This window comes from Spermophilus citellus (genome assembly GCF_964194105.1).
Source record: "Spermophilus citellus genome assembly, chromosome: 9".
NCBI lineage: Eukaryota > Metazoa > Chordata > Mammalia > Rodentia > Sciuridae > Spermophilus > Spermophilus citellus.
In genome coordinates this window covers 1184866-1206300 of record NC_138191.1, presented here as the reverse complement: position 1 = coordinate 1206300, position 21435 = coordinate 1184866, and the positions used below count along the sequence as shown (strand labels likewise).

General features: G+C 40.6%; 2 protein-coding genes across 22 annotated transcripts in view; one reads left to right on the top strand and one right to left on the bottom strand.

The window, feature by feature from the left end:
• LOC308656218 (uncharacterized protein) overlaps positions 1–21435 on the bottom strand; it is a gene marked incomplete at its 5' end in the record, with an annotated part of 37554 nt that overhangs the window by 5994 nt on the left and 10125 nt on the right. For 4 of the 19 annotated variants that reach the window (XR_014023629.1, XR_014023633.1, XR_014023635.1 and 1 more), the window contains 3 exons: positions 17576–18271; positions 18394–18642; positions 18739–18837. Coding sequence is in view for 5 of the 19 variants with exons in the window: in XM_081307073.1 (XP_081163199.1) it covers positions 18166–18271; positions 18394–18592 (305 nt within the window). Of the gene's footprint in view, positions 1–2185; positions 2267–5265; positions 5442–8378; positions 8398–14164; positions 14698–17575; positions 18272–18393; positions 18643–18738; positions 18838–19871; positions 19941–21435 lie in introns of those variants that run through there. The other 15 variants (XR_014023630.1, XR_014023634.1, XR_014023636.1 and 12 more) reach the window with 12 other exon arrangements.
• Positions 10022–14205, top strand: HJV (hemojuvelin BMP co-receptor). 3 transcript variants are annotated; one of them, XM_081307043.1, is made up of 4 exons: positions 10023–10170; positions 11515–11720; positions 12090–12640; positions 13104–14205. In XM_081307043.1, the coding sequence occupies exons 2-4, from the start codon at positions 11624–11626 to the stop codon at positions 13725–13727; spliced, it is 1272 nt and encodes a 423-aa protein (XP_081163169.1). In that variant the 5' UTR covers positions 10023–10170; positions 11515–11623; the 3' UTR covers positions 13728–14205. The 3 variants fall into 3 exon arrangements, with proteins under 3 accessions (XP_081163170.1, XP_081163169.1, XP_081163171.1); XM_081307044.1 differs by lacking the exon at positions 11515–11720 and having other exon boundaries at positions 10022–10170; XM_081307045.1 differs by lacking the exons at positions 11515–11720; positions 12090–12640 and having other exon boundaries at positions 10057–10170.

The window sequence follows — 21435 nt, the reverse complement described above, 5'->3', positions numbered from 1 at the left end:
GTCTGGGTTCGATCCTCAGCACCACATACCAACAAAGATGTTGTGTCCGCCGAGAACTAAAAATAAATATTAAAAAATTCTCTCTCTCTCTCTCTCTCTCTCTCTCTCTCTCTCTCTCTCTCTCTCTCTCTCTCTCTCCTCTCTCTTTAAAAAAGAAAATTTCCAGATGGAGAAACTAAGCTGATAAAAATACTGAAAGAAATAATGTCTAAACACTCCCCAAATTTGGCAGAGCACAGAACCTACAGGTTCAAGAAACTGAGTGAAACCCAAACAGAATAACCCCAAACAAATGGATGCACCTCAGAGAAACCGTCAAAAGCTAAAAGTAATAAAACAAACGTTGAAAGCACAGAGAGGAAAAATGATTTGAATGACAGCAGATTTCTTATTAAAAGCCATAGAGGCCAGAAGACACAAAATTTTTCAAGTACTGCAAGAAAAGACTGTCAACCTAGATTCCTAGATATAGTGAAAATATTTTTTAAGAATGAAGAGAAAATAATTCACCAACAAAAAGACAAATAGCCTGATTTTTTAAAAATATTTTTTGTTGTAGATGGACATAATACCTTATAATTTATTTTTATGTGTGCTGGGGATCGAACCCAGTGCCCTATATGTGCCAGGCAAGCACTCTACCCCGAGCCACAGCCACAGCCCCAGCCCCAGCCTGACTTTTAATACGAGCAAAGGACTTTAGTAGACATTTTTCCAATGTCTATTTAGTATATTCAAATGGAATTTAATACTCCCATATCTTAGGCATGTAATAAATTTTGTGTGTTCTTTTTTCCCTGTTTCAAAAAAAAAAAAAAAAAAGACATTCAGATGGTCAAAAAGCAGATGAGAAGAAGTTCAGGAATTAGAGAAATTAAAATAAGATCACAATAAGATACCACTTTATACCTTCCAAGATGGCTAGAAATTAAAAAATAGAAAGTAGTGCTAATGAGGATAAGGAGAAATTAGAACCTTGTGTACTACTTGTGGGAATATAAAAGGTGCAGCTGCCTGAAAGACTGTTTGGCAGTTCCTCAAAAAACTAAATATAGAATATGACTCAGTAATTCCACTCCGGGTATATACCCCAAAGAACTGAAAACAGGTACTCAAACAAACACTTGTATGTGCATGTTTCCAACAGTGCTACTACTAATAGTTGAAAGGTGGAAACAGTCCAGATGTTCTTAAAGAGATGAGTAAGCCAGGCACAGTGGTGAAGGCAGTGAAGGCGTGTAATCCTGGTGACTCTAGAGGCTGAGGAAGGAGGATTCCAAGTTAAAGGCCTGGTCAGGCAATTTAGGGAGACCCTCAGCAATTTAGAGAGATGCTGTCTCAAAATTAAAAAAAAAAGCTGTGGATGTAGCTCAATGGTAAAGTGCCCCTAGGCTCAATCCCCAATACAAAAAATAAATAAAAGAGAGAGAAAGAGTGATGAATAGATAAACAAACTGTTACATAAATACAATGGCATATTATACAGCCATAAGAAGGAATGAAGTAGTGATCCAACTACAACTTGGATAAATCTCAGAAACATCATGCTGAATGAGAGAAGCCAGACACAAATGTCACTTCTTATACAATTCCATTTATATGAAATGTCCAGAATAGGTAAATCTATATATAGAGAAAGCAGATTGGTGGTTGTCAGAGGTTGTAGAGTGACAAAGTAATGAATACAGTGTTTTATTTTGGGGTGATGAAAATATTATGGTGATAATTACACAACATTTTCATTATACTAAATGTCATTGAATTATACATTTTAAAACAGTTAAAAATGTGAACTTTATGTTTTTAAAACACAATAAAAAACAATGAAGGGAGTTAGGGGTATAGTTTATTGGTAGAATATTTGCCTAGCATGCATGCAAGCCCTGGGTTTGAACCCTGGCATCAAAAAAAAAAGTGTATTTTTTCCAGGAAGCACTATTATTATTACTTTTGTCTCACATTCAGTTGTTGAGTTATTTTGTCTCCATGGAAAGATTGAGACATCCTGAAAGGCCTTAATTCTGTTACTCTGTTACATATTTTTAGCAAATTTTAAGTGATTGGCCAACATTTGCAGGATTGAATTGGGCCAACTAACAGAATGTTCCTGGAATGGCACCAAGATCCAAGTTAATTTTGGTTAATTAATATAGTCCAAGTCTGCTGGGAGCAGTGTGGTACCTACCTGTAATTCTAACAACTGGAGAGCCTGAGGCAGGAAGATCACAAGTTCTGGTTCAGCTTCAGCCATTTAGCAAGTCCCTGTCTCAAAATAAAAACAAAAGGGCTCAATCCCTGGGTTCAATCTCCAGTAATTCACACACACACATCTAAGGTGGAACACAAGATAAAAACCAACATTTGATGAGAATGACAGACACTATTCCTAATAGTGGCTAACATACAGTCCTAGATAACACAAATTTTTCTTATTAGCAATAAATGGGGGCAAAAAAACAAAAAGCATTAGAGGTCAATTCTAATGGCCTTAGTTATTCATGCAGTTTCTCTTGCCAGTCTGATGTGGTTGTTTTATCCACAACTTATAATAAGTCTATCAAGAACTCTCCAAGAGAACAGGACTGTATATACCCAGGAGTCCTGAAATCCCAAAGTCCTTCTGAGGAATGACTGGGTGGATATATTCTATACCATATAACTAAAAACTCAGCAAGTAAACCCAATAGGTGTAATTGACAGGCTAGAGTTCACCTCATTGTATCTCATAGACTCTGAAAATTGGAATAATCTATATCCAAGGAACCTAAAATGCCTGACATATTGAGTGGATATCCTGCTGTGTGATTTAACAGCCTAGATGGCTTCTATGCCCACCCAACTTCCAAGATAATATGAATTCTTCTGAGATGAGGGCACAGGAGAAGTACTTTCATTATAAAGACTCTAGCACCTTGGGCTGTGGCTGGGGCTGGGGCTCAGTGGTAGAGCCACATGTGTGAGGCACTGGATTCTATCCTCAACACCACATAAAAATACTGTATCCATCTACAACTAAAACCATGAAAAATAAAAAGCTTAAGGAGAGGCTCTCATTAAAGCATAAGACAGCATAAAGTTTCTTCTTCTTTGTGTCCAACTACAACCAAGAAATAAATATTTAGAGAAAAAAAGACTCTGGCACCAAAAATGTACCTTCAATTAATCTTCTGGTTTTGGTAGCCCATGCCTGTAATCCCAGCTACTCAGGAGGCTAAGGCTAGAGGATCATAAATTTAAGGCCAGCCTGTGCAGTTTAGTGACATCCAGTCTTAACAAGGGCTAAGGATGTAGCTCAGTGCTTGCTTAGCATGTGAAAGTCCCTGGTTTCAATCTCTAGTACCATGAAACAAAACAAACAAGAATTATATATTGGGGCTGGGGTTGTAGCTCAGTGTAGAAGGCTTGCCTAGCACGTGCGAGGCCTTGGGTTTGATCCTCAGCACCCAAAATAAAATAATTAATTAAATAAAGGTATTGTGTCCAACTACACCTAAAAAATAAATATTAAAAAAAGAATTCTAGGGCTGGGATTGTGGCTCAGCAGTAAAGAGCTTGCCTCGCACAGGCGAGACTGGGGTTCGATCCTCAGCACCACATAAAAATAAAAGTATTGTGTTGTGACAATCTATACCTAAAATATAAATATTTTTAAAAAGAATTATATATTAAATCCATTGAGCTTTCAATCCATTTTAGTAATAAAGCCCCTTTTCCTAATATGAATTCATACCACAACACCCAAAGTGTCAAACAGCTCAAAGCAGCGCTGTTATGGTTGGACTAGGGTGCAAGAAAGTCCTAGAGCTCTTAATAAAACCAGATTCTTCAGGTAAAGAGGCTGAAGTTTACTTTTGTGTGGTCCTTTTCTGGAGCGGCTCCAGAGAGAAGCCAAGTATATAAATTAAGAGGAATAACCACCTCTGTTATGTGAGAGTATTTGGAAGGTCATACCCTTAAAGTTCAAAAGAATAAACTGTCTCTAAAGTCTTCCATACAGTGAAAAAACTTCTACTAAGCCAGTTTAGGTCACAGTGTGAGAAATCTAGGATTGACAATAGCTAGTAGTATTCCTCTATTGAGTGGTATTAACTTCTTCAAGCAGGTAGGTAGGTTGAAATATATAGAATCAATGGGGCACAATGGTGCACACTTGTAATCCCAGGAACTCGGGAGGCTGAGGCAGGAGGATCACCAGTTTGAAGCTAGCTTCAGCAATTTAGCGAAGCCCTAAGCAACTTAGTGAGACCCTGTCTCAAAAATAAATAAAGAAAGTAAGTCGAGGGATGTGGCTCAGTGATAATGCACCTCTGAGTTCAATCCCCAGTGCCAAAAGAAAAAAAAAAGAGCTATATTGAATCACTTTTAAGATTTACAGTGTCTGCACATGCAGCTGGCACTGGGTGGGGGAGAGGGGACAAGAATGCTAAATGTTCTGCATGGTAAACAAAGAATTGTCCCTCCCATAATGTCAATGGGGCCCAACTGAGGAACCCTGAAGACAAGAAAGCCTAAAGATTTGGGTTATTCTATATTCAAGGTCTCCATGACACATCTCAATATATTCTGCCACAACTGAATTCTAAGTAACCTTACTGTTTCTCTCTCTCATTATTTTCACTGCCAAGTACCTTTACCAGGTACTCACATTCCACCTTCACAATCAAGGTCTCATCAGTAAGGAATAATACTTTTTTTCAGATGTTGTTAAGGTCTGTAGCTCCCAGGAGCCACTGGTGAGCTGGCTCTACCAAACATAATCAAAGCCTCAATAAAATAATAACAATCTCTTTAGTTAGATGAGGTGGCATGTGCCTGTAGAGACAAAGGAATCCCTTGAGCACAAGAGTTTGGAGCCAGATTGGGCAACATAATGAGACTCAGCTCAAATATATATATATATTCTGACACAGCAGAACACATACACACACACATACACATATTCACATACATACACATGTATGTCAGTCCCTTTTATTCTTTGTAACAGGTTCTTGCTAAATTGCTAAGGCTGACCTCAAACTTACAATCCTCTTGCCTCAGTTTCCCAAGTAGTGGGGATTACAGGTGAGAGCCACCATGCCCAGCTCCCAACGGTTCTTTTAGTAAGGATCTATTGGTGGAAAATGCCTTCAAGTTTTGGTTTGTTTGAACATGTTTTACTTATATTTAAATCCGGAATAATAGTTTATCTGAGAATAGAAGTCTAAGTTTGGTAATTATTACTAGTATAATTTATTCCATATTTCAAAAAAAAAACAGTCTTACCTATTCCAAACTTAGCCTTCTTATATTGAACAATTGTCTTAAAATATATGCCAGGTAGTTGATTTTCAAGTTACCAGTTTAGTTTTCATAGTCCAGCATTTTTTTTAAGTGAGGAACAGAAATCATGAAGCAAAGCTTATTCTTTCACAGATGTCTGTAATCCTCTTCATTCTCTTCTAGAAAAATACAATAGAAATATCAAAGTTGCTGCATTTATTGACAGTTCTTTGATTTTTATCCTTATGTACAAGATTTGATTGCCTGAAAACTGTGAGCTCTAGCTAGATAGACATTTATACAAAATACAAAAAAAAAAGGTCTAGACATTTATACAAAATTGATCCTATTGTGATTCTGCTCAGATCAGAACAAATAGGAACAATCTTTCAGAAGACCATTGTTTTAGGGGTTACAAAGGATTGTGTGTGTATTTCTTTTCTTTAAAACTTGGTTCTCAGGGCTGGGGATGTGGCTCAAGCAGTAGCAAGCTCACCTCGCATGCGTGCGGCCCGGGTTCGATCCTCAGCACCACATACCAACAAAGATGTTGTGTCGGCCGAGAACTAAAAAAAAATAAAATAAAATATTAAAAATTCTCTCTCTCTCTCACTCTCACTCTCTCTTTAAAAAAAAAATTGGTTCTTTATTTTTAAAAAATATTTCTTAGTTTTCAATGGACCTCTATTTCATTTATATGCAGTGCTGAGAATCAAACCCTGTGCCTCACACATGCTAGGCAAAGGTTCTACCACTGAGCCACAATCCCAGCCCCTAAAACTGTTTTTTTTTTTTTGTTTTTTTTTTTAAGAAACTTGCAGCTGACCCTTTAGGTTGGGGGATCAGGTGCCAGTCAGCTGCAAGTTTTTTTTTTTTTTTTTAGAGAGAGAGAGAGAGAATTTCAATATTTATTTTTCAGTTTTCGGCAGACACAACATCTTTGTTTGTATGTGGTGCTGCCGCACACATGCCAGGCAAGTGTGCTACTGCTTGAGCCACATCCCCAGCCCTAAAACTGGGTTCTTAATGATCAAGTCAAGACCCACTCTGCAATCACAACAATGACCAAATAACCTCTCTTCTGAAAGTATGCATGTGTGCATTTTTTGTGTTTATATATACATAGATATGAATATTTTAACTCTTTACATATATTTATATGTGAATATATATTAGCTCTTTCCACCATCTTTCCATGCTGCCATAACAGAGCTCATGAATGCCTTGGCTGATGCTCTCAAGAAACCAATAATTCCAAAAAGGGAGGCAAACACCAGGTTCTTCTTAGGCTATGCTCCAAAGTCACTGTCCATGATTACACTGGTGTATTTGAAATTACTGATGATTACAGAGTGAGGAAAATTACTGTGAATCTCATAGGCAAGTTTAAGAAAGTGTGGAATGATCAGCCCTAGATTTGATATATAACTCAAAGATCTAGAAAAATATCAGAATAATCTGCTTCCATCCTGTCAGTTTGTTTTCATTTTGCTGACAGTTTCAACAATTATCAATTTCATGTTTCTAGGTTTCAATCTTATTTATTATTACCCCACCCACTTCTTCCTTACCCCAGATTATTTGGAAGCAAATTTTTCATCTGCAATATTTCAATATATTATCTCTTTAAAAAAAAAAAAAAAAAAGCACCATTTCTCAAACCAAAAACTTTTTTGGGGGGTGCCAGGAATTGAACCCAGGGCCTTAATGCATGTAAATGCAAGCACTCTGCCAACTAAGCTATATCGCTGGCCTCAAACCAACAATTCCTTATAAATCATCAAGTATGAGGTAAATATTCATCAGCATTCAAATTTCCTGTTGTTTCATAATTTTATTTTGCTTTCTTGAATTAGGATCAAATAAAGTCCATTATTCTGCAGTTGTTTGATGTCTCAAGTTTGGTTTTTTGTTTTGTTTTAAGAATCCAGGTCATTTGTGCTGTATACTATTCTCCCAATATGAATTTGAACCTCTGAGATGCCATTTGATGTCTCCAGCATTTCCTGTGAATTACTAGTCAGCTCTAGACTAGGGGTTAATCAAATTCAGACTGAAGTCTTTTTTAATTTGTTTTGTTTTTGCAAGGCTACTACTTCACTCAAGGTGGAGTTGTGAACTGCACCTATAATCAGGAGGACATAATGTTTACCTCTCTTTTTGTGATGAATTAATAGCCATTGTTGCTCATGACCTAGATATACTAACTCATTTAAAGTTATAAATGCTGGTATTCTAATTATGTTATTCCTTCTGGAATACTTCTATAAAGAGAAATTTTCCTGTCATCTTCAGATATGGTTCCCATAAGAAAAACAGGATAAATACTTGATTATTTCCAAATACTAGCAGTTTTCAAAATAATGAGATGATCTGCTAATATTTTCCAAAAATGATCAATGAGTTTATATTTGTAAGTATCATTGTGAACTCATGGATTTAAACATATTTGAAGTGTCTCAATCCATTTTGATAATCAAATTATCTCATCTTTGGTTGGTAGTAACTATTGTATTCTAGTTGCCTCCTGAATCATTTTTAAAAACTTAAAAAAATAGTTTTAAAAAACTATTAAAATTATATTATATTGTATTTTTCCTAGTTTATCTTGGACAATTCCAAATCTGGAATCAGCTTTTTCTCCAAGGAGTCCTAGAGTCCCTTTTAGTAGGAAATACTGGGAGATAGTGTTTAAATATCACCATCTGGACACTGGAGGCATTCATTGCTATTATTGGGTCATTGTTTCTTGTTCTTTTCAAGATAAGGCAAAGAAAACATTTTGGATAAAATATAGCATGAACTCAATTAGCCTTACAATTTAAATTTTAAATTATAGAGTTTTCATTTAACTTCATCAACATAAATCAGTACCTCTTTATCTTTAATCCTGATTCTCAAAAATACCAACATTAGTACCCATTTGTTTTATCTCACAATAGTTTCAGAACAATACCAATACTACCACTAATGATTATTTAAAAATATTTCTGCACTTATTTTTTGTAATTAGAATATATCTCACTTTAGGGCTGGGGATGTGGCTCAAGTGGTAGCGCGCTCGCCTGGCATGCATGCAGCCCGGGTTCGATCCTCAGCACCACATACAAACAAAGATGTTGTGTCCGCCGAAAACTAAAAAATAAATATTAAAAAAATTCTCTCTCTTGAAAAAAAAAGATATTTAAAAAAATATATCTCACTTTATATGTAACAAACTACTGTTTTAAAGTCACTTAAGTCAGGTATGGTGGTACAAGCATGTAATCCCATCCTTGAGGCAGGATGATCTCAAGTTCACAGTCAGCCTTAAACATTTAGCAAGGTCCTAAGCAACTTAGTGAGACCCTGTCTCAAAATAAAAAGGGCTGGGGCTGGGGATGTAGCTCAGTGGTAAAGCCCCCTGGGTTCAATCCCCAGTATAAAAAAAAAAAAGTCACTTGATTAATTGGGTTGGAGGAATTTTACATTTTTAAATAAACTTCTCTTTGATATGGCCTCATGTGGTTGAGAGAAAAACTAAGTTTGCCATTAAAATGTGTATGTATGTGGGTATATCTGAGAAGAGTATTTGTATGGGCCTCAAGATTTTGAATTAGGGCTGGGGATGTGGCTCAAGCGGTAGCGCGCTCGCCTGGCATGTGTGCGGCCCTCAGCACCACATACAAAGATGTTGTGTCTGCTAAAAACTAAAAAAAATAAATATTAAAAATGCTCTCTCTCTCACTCTCTCTTTAAAAAAAAAAGATTTTTAATTAAATCTTTAATTAAATCTAGAGTGGACTGGTACAGATGTACAGATGCATTAGTGACACTATTTGCAATCAATCCTTATGTTAATTTTACTTGGGCAGTACTATAAGTTGATGATCCAGCTATGCCTATGGCTGCAAAAACATAACATGGCTAAATTCCTTGGTGGCAATATCTTAAAATGTCTCAAGATTATGTTATTCTACAAAACATGTTTCTAAATCTTTTTCTCTCAGTTATCTCTCCAACTCCCCTCCCCTGTGGATCAGTAGCCTTCAAAAGTTTTTTCTCTATTCCTTCTTCACCCCCATGGCTTTGTTAGCCTTCTTTCCCAATAACTCAGCAGCTTACTTTTTGGACTGACTAGGGAGGGAGAAGGAATTGCTATCCAAACTAAGGTAATGAAAATGGAAGAAGTAGGGCGATAGACAGCTGCAAGGATCTGAACTGGATAGACTGAACAAACCCTCATCCTAAACAACTCAGAGATCAGATTTCTTCTCTGGACAGCTGGCTTTTTTAGTTTCTGAAATACTCTGCAAGGATGGGGGAGGGGCTGTGAACTACTTATGCTACCCCTTAGCTACTATATATAGAAACTAAATGTAATACTCAACCTAGCAGGGATGAGGGTGGGAAATGAGAGGTATCCACTTGCCCACTATAAAGGCCAGGAGTTCATTATCAAGAATGCTGGAGGGCTGCCTGGAGTAGGCAGTGATTATAGAGTCACATATGCTGGAATTGGATATCTGACTTACCTGTCTTATTTCTCTATTCCCTACCCCTACCCAGCACCCAGTATCCATATTCTGTCTAATATTCCTACCCTCCTCACTGCCCCCACTCCCACACCCTACTGCCACCCACGTTCCTGGAATTTTGGACTTAGCTATTTTTAAAACTGTCAACTCAGTAGCCACCTCCCTCCCCCGCTCAGCTGTCCAATATTCTGGCCAGCCATATACTCCCCCTTCCCCCAACACCAAACCTTCTCTGACTGACTCCCTGACCTCAGTGAGATTGTAGCCTGTCTGGGGAACATGGGGAGCATGGAGAAAGAGACAGGGGACCCCCTGGCTGCAGCAGACTGACAGAATAGGCAACCATGGCAGGAGAGTTGGATAGCAGAGTAATGTTTGACCTCTGGAAACAGTAAGTCAAAATGAAATTGCAACTGCTTTAATACGCTTCTGGATTGACTTTTATAGAATTACAGATAGCTTCTTGTGTGTCTGCAGTCCCAAAGCTAGAATCTCTCCCTACCAAGGGTGCCACAACCTCCCTTTCTCTGGTCTCATTTTTTTTTTGGTCTCTGATCTCCCGCCATTTGAAGTTTAATACTCTTGTCTCTCCTCTGGAAGTCTTAGCTCCCTCTTTACCTGTGATACCTTAAGGATTTCTGTGTTTTCGTTTATTTTGATTTGGTTTGGTTTAGATTGTGGTAGTGCTAGCAGATCAAACCCAGAGTCTTGTGCAAGCTAAGCATGCACTTTACCACTGAGTTGTACCCCAAAACTCACTTCAAGACTTTGAAGTTTTAGGAGTTCCCTACACCCTCTATTCTGTACTTTTCTCACCAAGGCCAAATGGGTAATCAGATGATTAGTCACTGACATTCTTCTACCCTACCTACTCAGCAGCCCTTTTTGTTGGGCTTCCCAGGGTGGAGCTTCTTGTTATAAATTATTTCTCCTCACAACTCTAATCCCTCTATCTTATTCTACTTCTTTTGGACTTTTCCCGCAATCATTTTTACCACAAAAGAGGACAGTTGGGCAGGAGGGAGGGAAGGAGTTAGGTTCTTCCAAATCCCTGTCTTCCTCAAAAGATGAAGATGTGAAGGGGAAAATAATGGAAAGAGTGGTTCTTCAGTTAGTTTTGGAACAATACAAGTACTGACTTAGAAAAAAATATATTTGCATGCTTGGTTTGCATTCCATTGTTCTCCAAAGAGATTATAATTGCAACACTCTAGAGCAGATGAAAGAGACCAGTTCCCTTTACATTTGAATATTGATGTTCTAGAAGGCAAAGGTATTCCACCTTTCTCCTTTTTGTGTTCTTCTGACACAAAGGAGGAAAAGAGATGAATGACTCCTGGAGGGTGTCTTCTCTTGGGGGACAAACAAGAGGTATGTTTCTGAAGTATTTTCAGATCCTAATTCTATTGGAGAGCCCACTAGGATGATTGATATCTGACCTGTCCCATGATTCCTCGATTTTTACATATCTGCTATTTGGTAGTTCAGGATGGGGCAATACAGTGGACTCTGCCCACCAGTTTACTGCACCTCCCCTCCGCCCCCACTTAGGAGTATTGATTGCACAAGGGACCTGAAAATGGCCTTGGGAGCAAGGCACAGAGTTTACCAGCCGCACATATGGTTTGGGGAACCTCATTTCTCCTAATTCCAGCCTGCTCACCCTTTTCTTCTCCCCAGATCCTCTCCACAGCATCCTGACCAATCTCCAACTCTTCTCTTTCCCCATGCCCAGCCAAATTTCTTTTTCCAGTCACTTACAGGACCGCCTGTCAAAATTCACTAGGTAGGAGGGTCATCATCTGGGAAGAACCAGCGCCTGGGGGGGACCTGGCTGGATAGGTATGGGGGATCCAGGCCAGTCCCCTAGTCCCCGGCCCCCCCATCGCAGTCCCCCAACTCTAAGCACGCTCACTCTCTTGCTGCTCCTCTGTGGACATGGTAAGGAAGGGCCAGGGAAGGGTTTGGGGGAATCTAGAGGGTAGGCTGCTATGTAGGGGTGGGCATGTAAGCATGTGAGTGAGGAGAAATGGGTACTGAGTCCCAGACACTTGCCCCACTCTCAAATAGGCATGTTTTATTTCCCATTCAACTTGGAGAAGGTCCCTTGGCTGGTAGGGAGAAGAGATCTAACGGTTTACCCTGAAAGAGGACAGGCCTAGGGAGCTGAGGGTTGGGGGCTGGGGAAGGCTTTTAATTGGGTTATAGGACCGACTGGAATTCCTTGATTATATTTGGGGGAGTTAAGAACATAACTGATAGAGGAGCATCTGGGGACCTTCTCACAATCGTCTCCCTTCTTGCCCTCAGCTCATTCTCAGTGCAAGATCCTCCGCTGCAATGCTGAATATGTATCATCCACCCTAAGCCTTAGAGGTGGGGGTTCACCAGGAGCCCTTCGAGGAGGAGGCCGGGGTGGAGGGGTGGGCTCCAGCGGCTTCTGCCGAGCCCTCCGCTCCTACGCGCTCTGCACTCGCCGGACTGCCCGCACCTGCCGTGGGGACCTTGCCTTCCACTCAGCGGTACACGGAATAGAAGACCTAATGATCCAACACAACTGCTCCCGCCAGGGCCCTACGGCCCCTCCTCCACCCCGGGGCCCCGCCCTTCCAGGCGCTGGCCCTGGCCCCCCAGCCCCAGACCCCTGTGACTATGAAGGCCGGTTTTCGAGGCTGCACGGCCGCCCCCCGGGCTTCTTGCATTGCGCCTCCTTTGGAGACCCCCACGTGCGCAGCTTCCACCACCACTTTCACACGTGCCGTGTCCAAGGAGCTTGGCCCTTGCTGGATAATGACTTCCTTTTTGTTCAGGCCACCAGCTCCCCCGTGGCATCGGGGGCCAACGCTACCACCACACGGAAGGTCAGGGAGTCAATCCCCCTTCCCCGCCGCCCTGCTTCCATTTCTTGAGATCCTCTCACGGTCACCCCAGGGTACACTTCCTCCCCATCCCTACTATTTCACAGAATTGCTCCTATTTTCCTCGCCCACCACTCTCCCATCCTGAATCACTTCCTCCTACCAAAATTTGCTCCTGTAAATTAATTTCCCGTAAATTAAATGCAGGAGACACTGAAGAGAAAACTGGGGGTAGCAGAGCTAAGGAATTTCAGAAGGGATACTTTTCTTCTCTTTGGTAGTTGTTGAGGTTGTGACAGAAAGACTGAGTAGGGATGAGGCAATGGTGGAACATAACAGAAGGGATTAGGATTGGGGCTACCTTGCATCTCTGCTCGGGTCAGATCCCTGACTGTCTGTAAGGTCTGATTGTGGGGAGGATGCATTGAGCCCCAAATGAACTCTTTTTTCCGTCTTGCCCTCACAGCTTACCATCATATTTAAGAACATGCAGGAATGCATTGATCAGAAGGTCTATCAGGCTGAGGTGGACAATCTTCCTGCAGCCTTTGAAGATGGTTCTATCAATGGAGGTGCCCGGCCTGGGGGCTCAAGTTTGTCCATTCAAACTGCCAACCCTGGGAGCCATGTGGAGATCCGAGCTGCCTATATTGGCACAACAATAATCATTCGGCAGACAGCTGGGCAGCTCTCTTTCTCCATCAAGGTAGCAGAAGATGTGGCCAGGGCCTTCTCAGCTGAACAGGACCTGCAGCTCTGTGTTGGAGGGTGCCCTCCAAGTCAGAGACTCTCTCGCTTAGAGCGCAACCGCCGGGGAGCAATAACTGTAGATACTGCCAGACAGCTGTGCAAGGAAGGGCTTCCAGTTGAAGATGCTTACTTCCAATCTTGTGTCTTTGATGTTTCCATCTCTGGTGACCCCAACTTTACTGTGACGGCTCAGGCAGCTCTGGAGGATGCTCGAGCCTTCCTGCCAGACTTAGAGAAGCTGCATCTTTTCCCCTCAGATGCAGGGGCTCCTCTCTCCCCAGCAACCTTCCTAACTTCATTTCTTTCAGGACTCTTTGTTCTGTGGTTTTGCATTCAGTAAGTAGGCCAGCAATCCCATGACTAGTTTAGAAATTATTTGGGACTAAATGTTGTCATGGAAGAACACAAAGAATTGCTAAAGGAAACAGTGGGGACTAGAGATACATGGAACAGTGACATTTATCCAGTCAGATGAAGCTCCAGTGAGGCTGACATGATCACAGAATAAGGATTTTTGGCAAGGTTGTTGCATTTCAGATCTCAGTAGGGGCTCCTCACCATTTTTCCCAGTCCCACTTAGAGTGAGCAGATTATTCCAATCCATCTACTCATGAGATCACTCCTATAAGCTTACACATTATGGGGGGTGCTAAAGGCCAGTAAAGAATTTAAAGGTTGAGGTTTCTAAGAGGCAAGAACTGAAAGAGAAAAACATGACCATTATCCAAAAGAAATTCAAGAGAAAATATCTGAGGAAACTATTCTATTTAATGAATATATATATATATATATATATATATATATATATATATATATATGGATAAAGTGTGTTCTGTTTTCTTTGTTCATAGATGAAGTGGGCATTGTCTGGACCTTAGGTGAAGAAAGCTGACGTTTAGAGAATGGCACAGCTAGGACAGAAGCTATCACCCCACTTCCAATCAATCTACTATTAAAGCTATAAATTTCCCAGACTGCCCTCTGTTGCTTTGTTGAACCTCTCTACAGATTTCATAAAATGGAATAAAGAAAATGTATTCACTCCACTGAAAGAGGGCTCAGAAGTTATCAGCTATTTTTTCTATCTCCCTTGAGTTTATAAGCTATTGGAGAAACAACTGATTCACACGAAGGAATCATGAGTGTGTGATTCTTCATTCAATTCTGTGGTGCTGTGAATTCAGATGGGAAGATAGTTGATAAAGGGCTGGGAATGTGGCTCAAGCGGTAGCGCGCTCGCCTCGCATGAGTGCGGCCCGGGTTCGATCCTCAGCACCACGTACAAATAAAGATGTTGTGTCCACTGAAAACTAAAAAATAAATATTAAAATTCTAAAAAAAAAAATAGTTGATAAGAACTAAAGTAATAAGAAGTAGTAAAAGGTAATAGAGGAGATGGCTTATAAAGACAGCATTGAAGACTGCGTAGGATTTGAATTGTTGAGGGCTTTCCACTTGAAGTTATGCATAGGTTCAAGATTTGGTGAGGAAAACAGCAAAATTCAAGTGAAGTAGACGGGAGTAATGGGATAGAAGTTTAGATAGAGGTTATGAAGCACCTTGAAAGTGGGATCAAAGAGGGTGCAATGGTGCATGCTGATAATCCCAATGGCCTAGGAGGCTGAGGCAGGAGAATCTTAAGTTCAAAGCCAGCCTCAGCAATTTAGCGAGGCACTGAGCAACTCAGTGAGATCCTGTCTCTAAAATAAAATACAAAATAGGGCTGGGGATGTGGCTCAGTAATTGAGTGCCCCTGAGTTCAATCCCCAGTACCAAAAAAAAAAAAAAAAAAAAGAAAAGAAAAGAAAGTGGGGTCAAACAGTTAAAATCTGACTAATAGCTAACATTTACTGAGAGCTTGAAACTCTGCCAGGCAATGTTCTAAACACTTTAAAAATATTAATTCATTTAGGTCTGGGAATGAAGCTCAGTGTTAGGGTATTATCTAATATGTAATATGTATGAGTCGCTGGGTTCCAACCTCAGCACTGCAAAAATAATAACAAAATTCACATAACTCTCTAAGGAAAGTAGTAGTATTTTCTCAATTTTTATTTTTTTGTACTGGGTATTGAACCCAAGGGTGCATTTTAACCCCTGAGCCACATCCCCAACCGCCACCCCTTTTAAAAAATTTTTAAATTTAGATATAGGTTCTCACTGACTTGCTTAGGGCCTTCCTTGCTAAGTTGCTGAGGCTGGCTTTGAACTCGAAATCCTCCTGCCTCAACCTCCTCAGCTGCTGAGATTATGGGCGTGCACCACCACACCTGGCTCTTTTCTCAATTTTTACATAAGGAAATAGAGATACAGATGATTGACTTTCCCTCAGCTACATGGCTAATAAATAGCAGAGCCAGAAACTAAATCCAGGCAGTTAGAATCCAGAAACTTAACTTTTTCTTCCTTTTTTGCAGTACTAGGATTGAACACAGGAGTGCTCTACCACTGAGCTACATCCCCAGTTGCCCCCCAAATCCCCCCTTTTTTTAATTTTGAGAAAGTCTTGCCAAGCTAGACTTAAACTTGTGATTGTCCTACCTCAGCCTCCCAAATTGCTGAGATTACACATCTGAGCCACTGAACCCAGCTCAGAAACTTAACTATCAACCACTACACAAAATAAGGAAACAGAACAATTAAAAATGTTGGTTGTGGGCTGGGGATGTGGCTCAAGCGGTAGCGCGCTCGCCTCGCATGAGTGCGGCCCGGGTTCGATCCTCAGCACCACATACAAACAAAGATGTTGTGTCCGCGAAAACTAAAAAATAAATATTTAAAAAAAAATGTTGGTTGTGGAGGTGGGCAGAAAAAGAGAGCTCAAGCAGTGGAGGCCATTACAAAAGCCATTCTCTTTTTTTCATATGAATCCAAAAAAAACAAGAGTTGGGAAAGGAGAAAAAGCCCAATGTGGGGGGAATCTGGTTCCTAGAAAAAGACTGAGAAGAGAAGCCGTCGTCGTGCAGGTATTCTAAGAATGGTGCTTCTCTGCACAAAATTATGAAGAAGTTACTTGTATAGTTAGTATCTTACTGAGTGACTGATCTCCTGTTCCCCCTTCAGGTCCTCTTTCATCTGGGGCCTGCCCTCAGGGATCTAAGCATGTATTCATCACTATCCTCCCCACCTTCTCTCAGTCCCATCTGCCTGATAATACTTCCCTGAACACTTTCCCATTGTTTACCAGACAAGTGTCCTAACAAGTTTGCTATTTCCATTTTCCTATGCAATTCCTCATCCCCTACTTATCCTTCTCTAAGGACCTCAGCCATTCCCTTAAAGCACAGATTCTGTGTTTTCTGAAATAACCTTTAGCAAATCTAGAAAACAGTCTGTTCTAATGGAAGAAAATGGGGAAGAGGGAGTACTCTATTCTGGGCTGACCCTTAATTTAGGGATGATATATACATTTTAATGCAAAACTTATTTCAAAGAACTTCTTGTATTGGAGCTCTTAATTCAAGAGTAACTGTATCCCTCAGGTATGGGAATTTCAAGTGAATTTTTAAAAATGTCATAGTCAACTGGTGAATGAGATTTTTTTCATGGCACTTGTTGTGTAACACTCATCCTTCGCTGAGAATTAAGCATTAGCCCTATTACCTAGGAAGTATTTTAAAACAAATAGCTCAAAAAAAGCACATTAAAAGATGTTCAACATCAGTAGTCACTAGGGAAATGCAAATCCAATTAAAACTATAATGAGAAAACATTGTAAACTTAAAAATTACAATAAAAAAACTGACAATATCACATGTTGGCAAGATGTACAGCTTTCACACACTAGGGTGGGAATGTAAAATGGCACAAGCACTTCATAAAACAGTTTGGCAGTTATTTTCAAAAGGTAAGTGGAAATTTATCATACGATCTAGACATTCCACTCCTGGGTTTTGACTCAGAAATAATGATAATGTGTGTCTGCACAAAAACTTGTACACAAATGTCCATAATAGTTTTATATGTAATAACCAAAACCTGGAAACACCCCTAATGTTCATGAACAAGTGAAGAACACTACAATTGTGATAAATCTGTACAATAGAATAATACTTGGCAATAAAATATAATAAACTCCTGACACACACAACAACATGGATGAATCTCAAAGTAATAACACAGTGAAAGAAACCATGTAGTATTCTGTTTCTATTACTCTAGTGAGATTCAAGAGACTAGATAACTTCATAAAGAAAAGAGGTTTATTTAACACAATTTTGAAGGTTCAAGGGTCTGGCACCTGCATTGGCTTGGTTCTGGTGAGGAACTTGTGACAGAGGGCATCACAATGCTGAGAGTGCAATATGAGAGGGCAAGATCACATGGAGAGACATAGGAAGCCAGAGAGAGATTCCAGGTTGGTCTCTCTTAGAGTGATTTGCTCTACTTAGAACTAACTCAGGTCTCAGGAAAACTACTTTAATCCCTCTTGTGGCAAAGCCCCAATAACCTAAAGACATTCCACAAGGCCCTACCTCTACAAAGTCCCACTGTTTCACCACTGCCACACTAAGGACCCAAGCCTCCAATATATGAACTCTTGGGGACAAGCCAGATCCAAACCATACAGCAAAGCCAAACCAAAACAGAGAACATGCTGTATGTTTCTATATATATAAAATCACATAAAATGCAAACTGATCAATGGGTGTTTGAAAACGAATGGAGGCTCACAGGGACTTGCAGCTGGGATGGATGCTGCAGGGTAGGATGACTACAGTCATGGTAGGGAGAGCAAGCCCCATTCCCAGCTGCCATTCAGGGATGATCACTGGGGGTCAAGTTGCCATGCTTATGACAGAAAGGTGCCCCAGGTCTGCAGGTACTTCCAGCGGGGCTTCTGCTTCCATGGAGACCAAAGCAGCTGTCAGCACCTGAGGCCACCTAATCCCCCAGAATAGGACCGCTGCCATTCAGAGCCACATATCACCCCACCAGAGCCCCAGCTGGAAGGCTCTGCCATTCAGAGCCACCCCATCACCCCCAGGGGCTCCAAGTCCACCTACCTGCCTTCCATGGTTATGGCTGTAGGTTGGGCCTGGGCTGGGACCTGCTGGGACATGGAGCCTGGTCTACAGGAGGCTAGTGGCAGTTCCAGGAAGCCCGTCTCTATCATCTGCTGATGGGCATCACAGCCATTTCCAGTAATCTCAGCCACAGTCTGACTTTGTCTGGGAGCTGACAGCCTCACTTCAGAGCCTGAGCCTTGAGGAGTGGCAGAGAAAGCAGGGCAGTTGGGATGTGGTGTGTGGCATCTGCATGGATAAAGTATGGGACAAGCCAGAAGCTCAGCTGGTGTTTGGCATCCTGCTCAGCTGTACCCATGCTCACTGCCTGGACTGCCTACGTACCTGGCAGAACCACCTTCAGGACTTCCCACTAGATGTCATCAAGTCAGTGTCATGTCCCCAGGGCCAAGTCCATTCCAGCTACATAGTTCCCCACAAGCTCTGGGGTGGGGAGAATCAAGAAGGAGCAGCTCAATAGAAATTTCAAGGCTCAGAACAGCCAGATCGGCTGCCGGTTCTTCATGGGGGAGCGGGGGAGGTGAGTGGCCGTTGCCCTTTCAAATCTGACTGCATCTATCTATACCAGCTTCCAGTGAACCCCAGCCTCTGGTCCTCTTTGACCTAACAGTGTTCAACTGGTTTCTGGGAGTGAGGTACTAGGCCCAGCATTATTCTTAGGGGCCACCAAGCCAGAGGAGGATGTGCTTTTCTTCACAGATTATGCCCTGACTCTGGCCCTCTGGGGTTCAGAACTCCTGCTAGATCTCAATAGTTCTTACCATGTCTTTCTGCATCTGGATCAGCTTGTGGAGCTGGGATGAAGAAAATGGGTAGTAGTTCTTTCCCCTGTGGGGTTTGATGATGGGCAAAAGTAGCAAGTGCTTCACCCCTGTGAACTGCAGCAGTGACACAACTAGGGGACACGGGAATGAGGGACAGCTTCTGGGGTGAGGAAGGATTCTCATCTGCTTGCCAGTGTCTTGGTTTTAAACTTTGTTCTTTTTTTTTTTTTTTTTTTTTTTTTTTGGTACTGGGAATTGAACGGGGCACTCAATCACTGAGCCATATCCCCAACCCTATTTTGTATTTTTTATTGAGAGACAGGGTCTCCCTGAAATGATTTAGCACCTCACTTTTACTGAGGCTGTCTTTGAAATTGTGATCCTCCTGCCTCAGCCTCCTGAGCTGCTGGGATTATAGGCATGCACCACCGCACCCCAATTAACTTTGCCCTTTCATAGGATTTTGGAAGAAAACTAATAAAATGCACCTAAGTTATAAAGAAGAAGAAGGGGGGGTGGAGAAAATGAATGGAAGGCAAAAGGAACTTTGGGGAGGGACAGAAATGTTTATTATCTTGATTGTGCAGTCATTTCACAGATAACCAATGAAATTATACGCTTTAAATATGTATAATCTATCATATATCGAGTATATGAAAACTAAAATGTAATTTTTTAAAAATGGTAGCCCACCTTTCCTTATTCCTTTGGTAGATCAGACAGAAGGCTTAGAAAAGAAATATCTGAACACAGACTTTCTTTCTAGGAAAACAGAGTACAATGATAAGGCAAGGGGAAGAAAGAATAGTCAATTATTTTTAGATTCTCCTCTCTAGTCCTAACATAAGGTCCATATCCCTTTCTCCAGAATGTCATTTAGAAGGTCAGAAACCATGATATTTACCAGTTAAAACACCAATCCTGACACTTTTGTTTTTGGTACCAGGGATTGAACCCAGAGGTGCTTAAGCACTACTGAGCCACATCCCCAACCCCTTTTTTTTTTTATTTGAGACAGGGCCTCTCTAAGTTGCTTCAGGCCTTGCTAAATTGCTGAGGCTGGCTTTGAACTTGCCATCCTCCTCCTACCTCAGCCTTCCAGGTCTATGGGATTACAAGGCCTTCTCCACTTCCCCCAAAGGCTAACCATGTGACTCTTAATTCTGATTTTTCTACTTCATCAATAGTCAGCAGATGGCGCTGGTTACTAAAAGTTATTTAGTAGAGCATTGGGACAAGCCTCCAGAAGGATATTTAATTTCTTAAGATTATTTGAGGGCTGGGGTTGAACACTTGCCTAGCATGTATGAGGCACTGGGTTTGATCCCCAGTACCACATAAAAATAAATAATGATATTGTGTCCATCTACAAATAAAAAAATATTTTAAAAAAAGATTATTTGATACGTTGGCCATTTGAGAGAAAGTATTAATAGGCATTTGATAGAATTGGTGCATAGTAAACTAAATTAATTATTATAACTTCATAAAAAACAAAGGGCTGTTCAAGACATGAAACAATCAAAATTCACTCCTTGACATCACACCGAATATTATTTACAGAGTGAAAATAATATGAACAGCCACTACTGGCCTAACAAAAACTATGGTATAACTCCACTGGGAAGATGAGATAAGGTCAGTGGTAGAACAGTTGCCTGGCATGTAAGAGGCCCTGGACTTGACCCCTAGGATTACCAAAAAAAAAAAAAAAAAAAGAATTAAAGAAAAAAAAGAAATGTTAAAATTTCAGTCTATAATCAAAATATGGTAGATATGTCCAATATTCCTAATTTTTTTTAAAAGAGGATGACATAGGTCCGAAATCCCAACTACTCAGGAGTTGAGGCACGAAAATCCCAAGTTCCACGTCAGCCTAGACAATTTAGCAAGGCCCCAAGGCACCTAGCAAGACCCTGTTTCAAAAGAAAAAAAGAAAGAAAACTTTTTACTTTGAAATATGAAGCAAACACCATATGAAAAAGCTGAAAGAGAGGTTACTTCTCTATAAGGCATCTCAATCAAATCACTAACCATCATTATCAAATTCAAATAAAATGTCTGAACAAGGGAGGAAAAGCTGAACAAACTAGAAGAGAATCTCAGTAGAAGGGTTTGAGAACTGCATTGTTTTGTATAAACACTTAACATTGTGTAATTTTTTATTACTTTATATTATTTTGATAAAAAAGGGGGTGAGCCATTTCTACCTTGGTCTGAACTTTTCTCTTTAATGTTTTTGTTTGTTCGTTTGTTT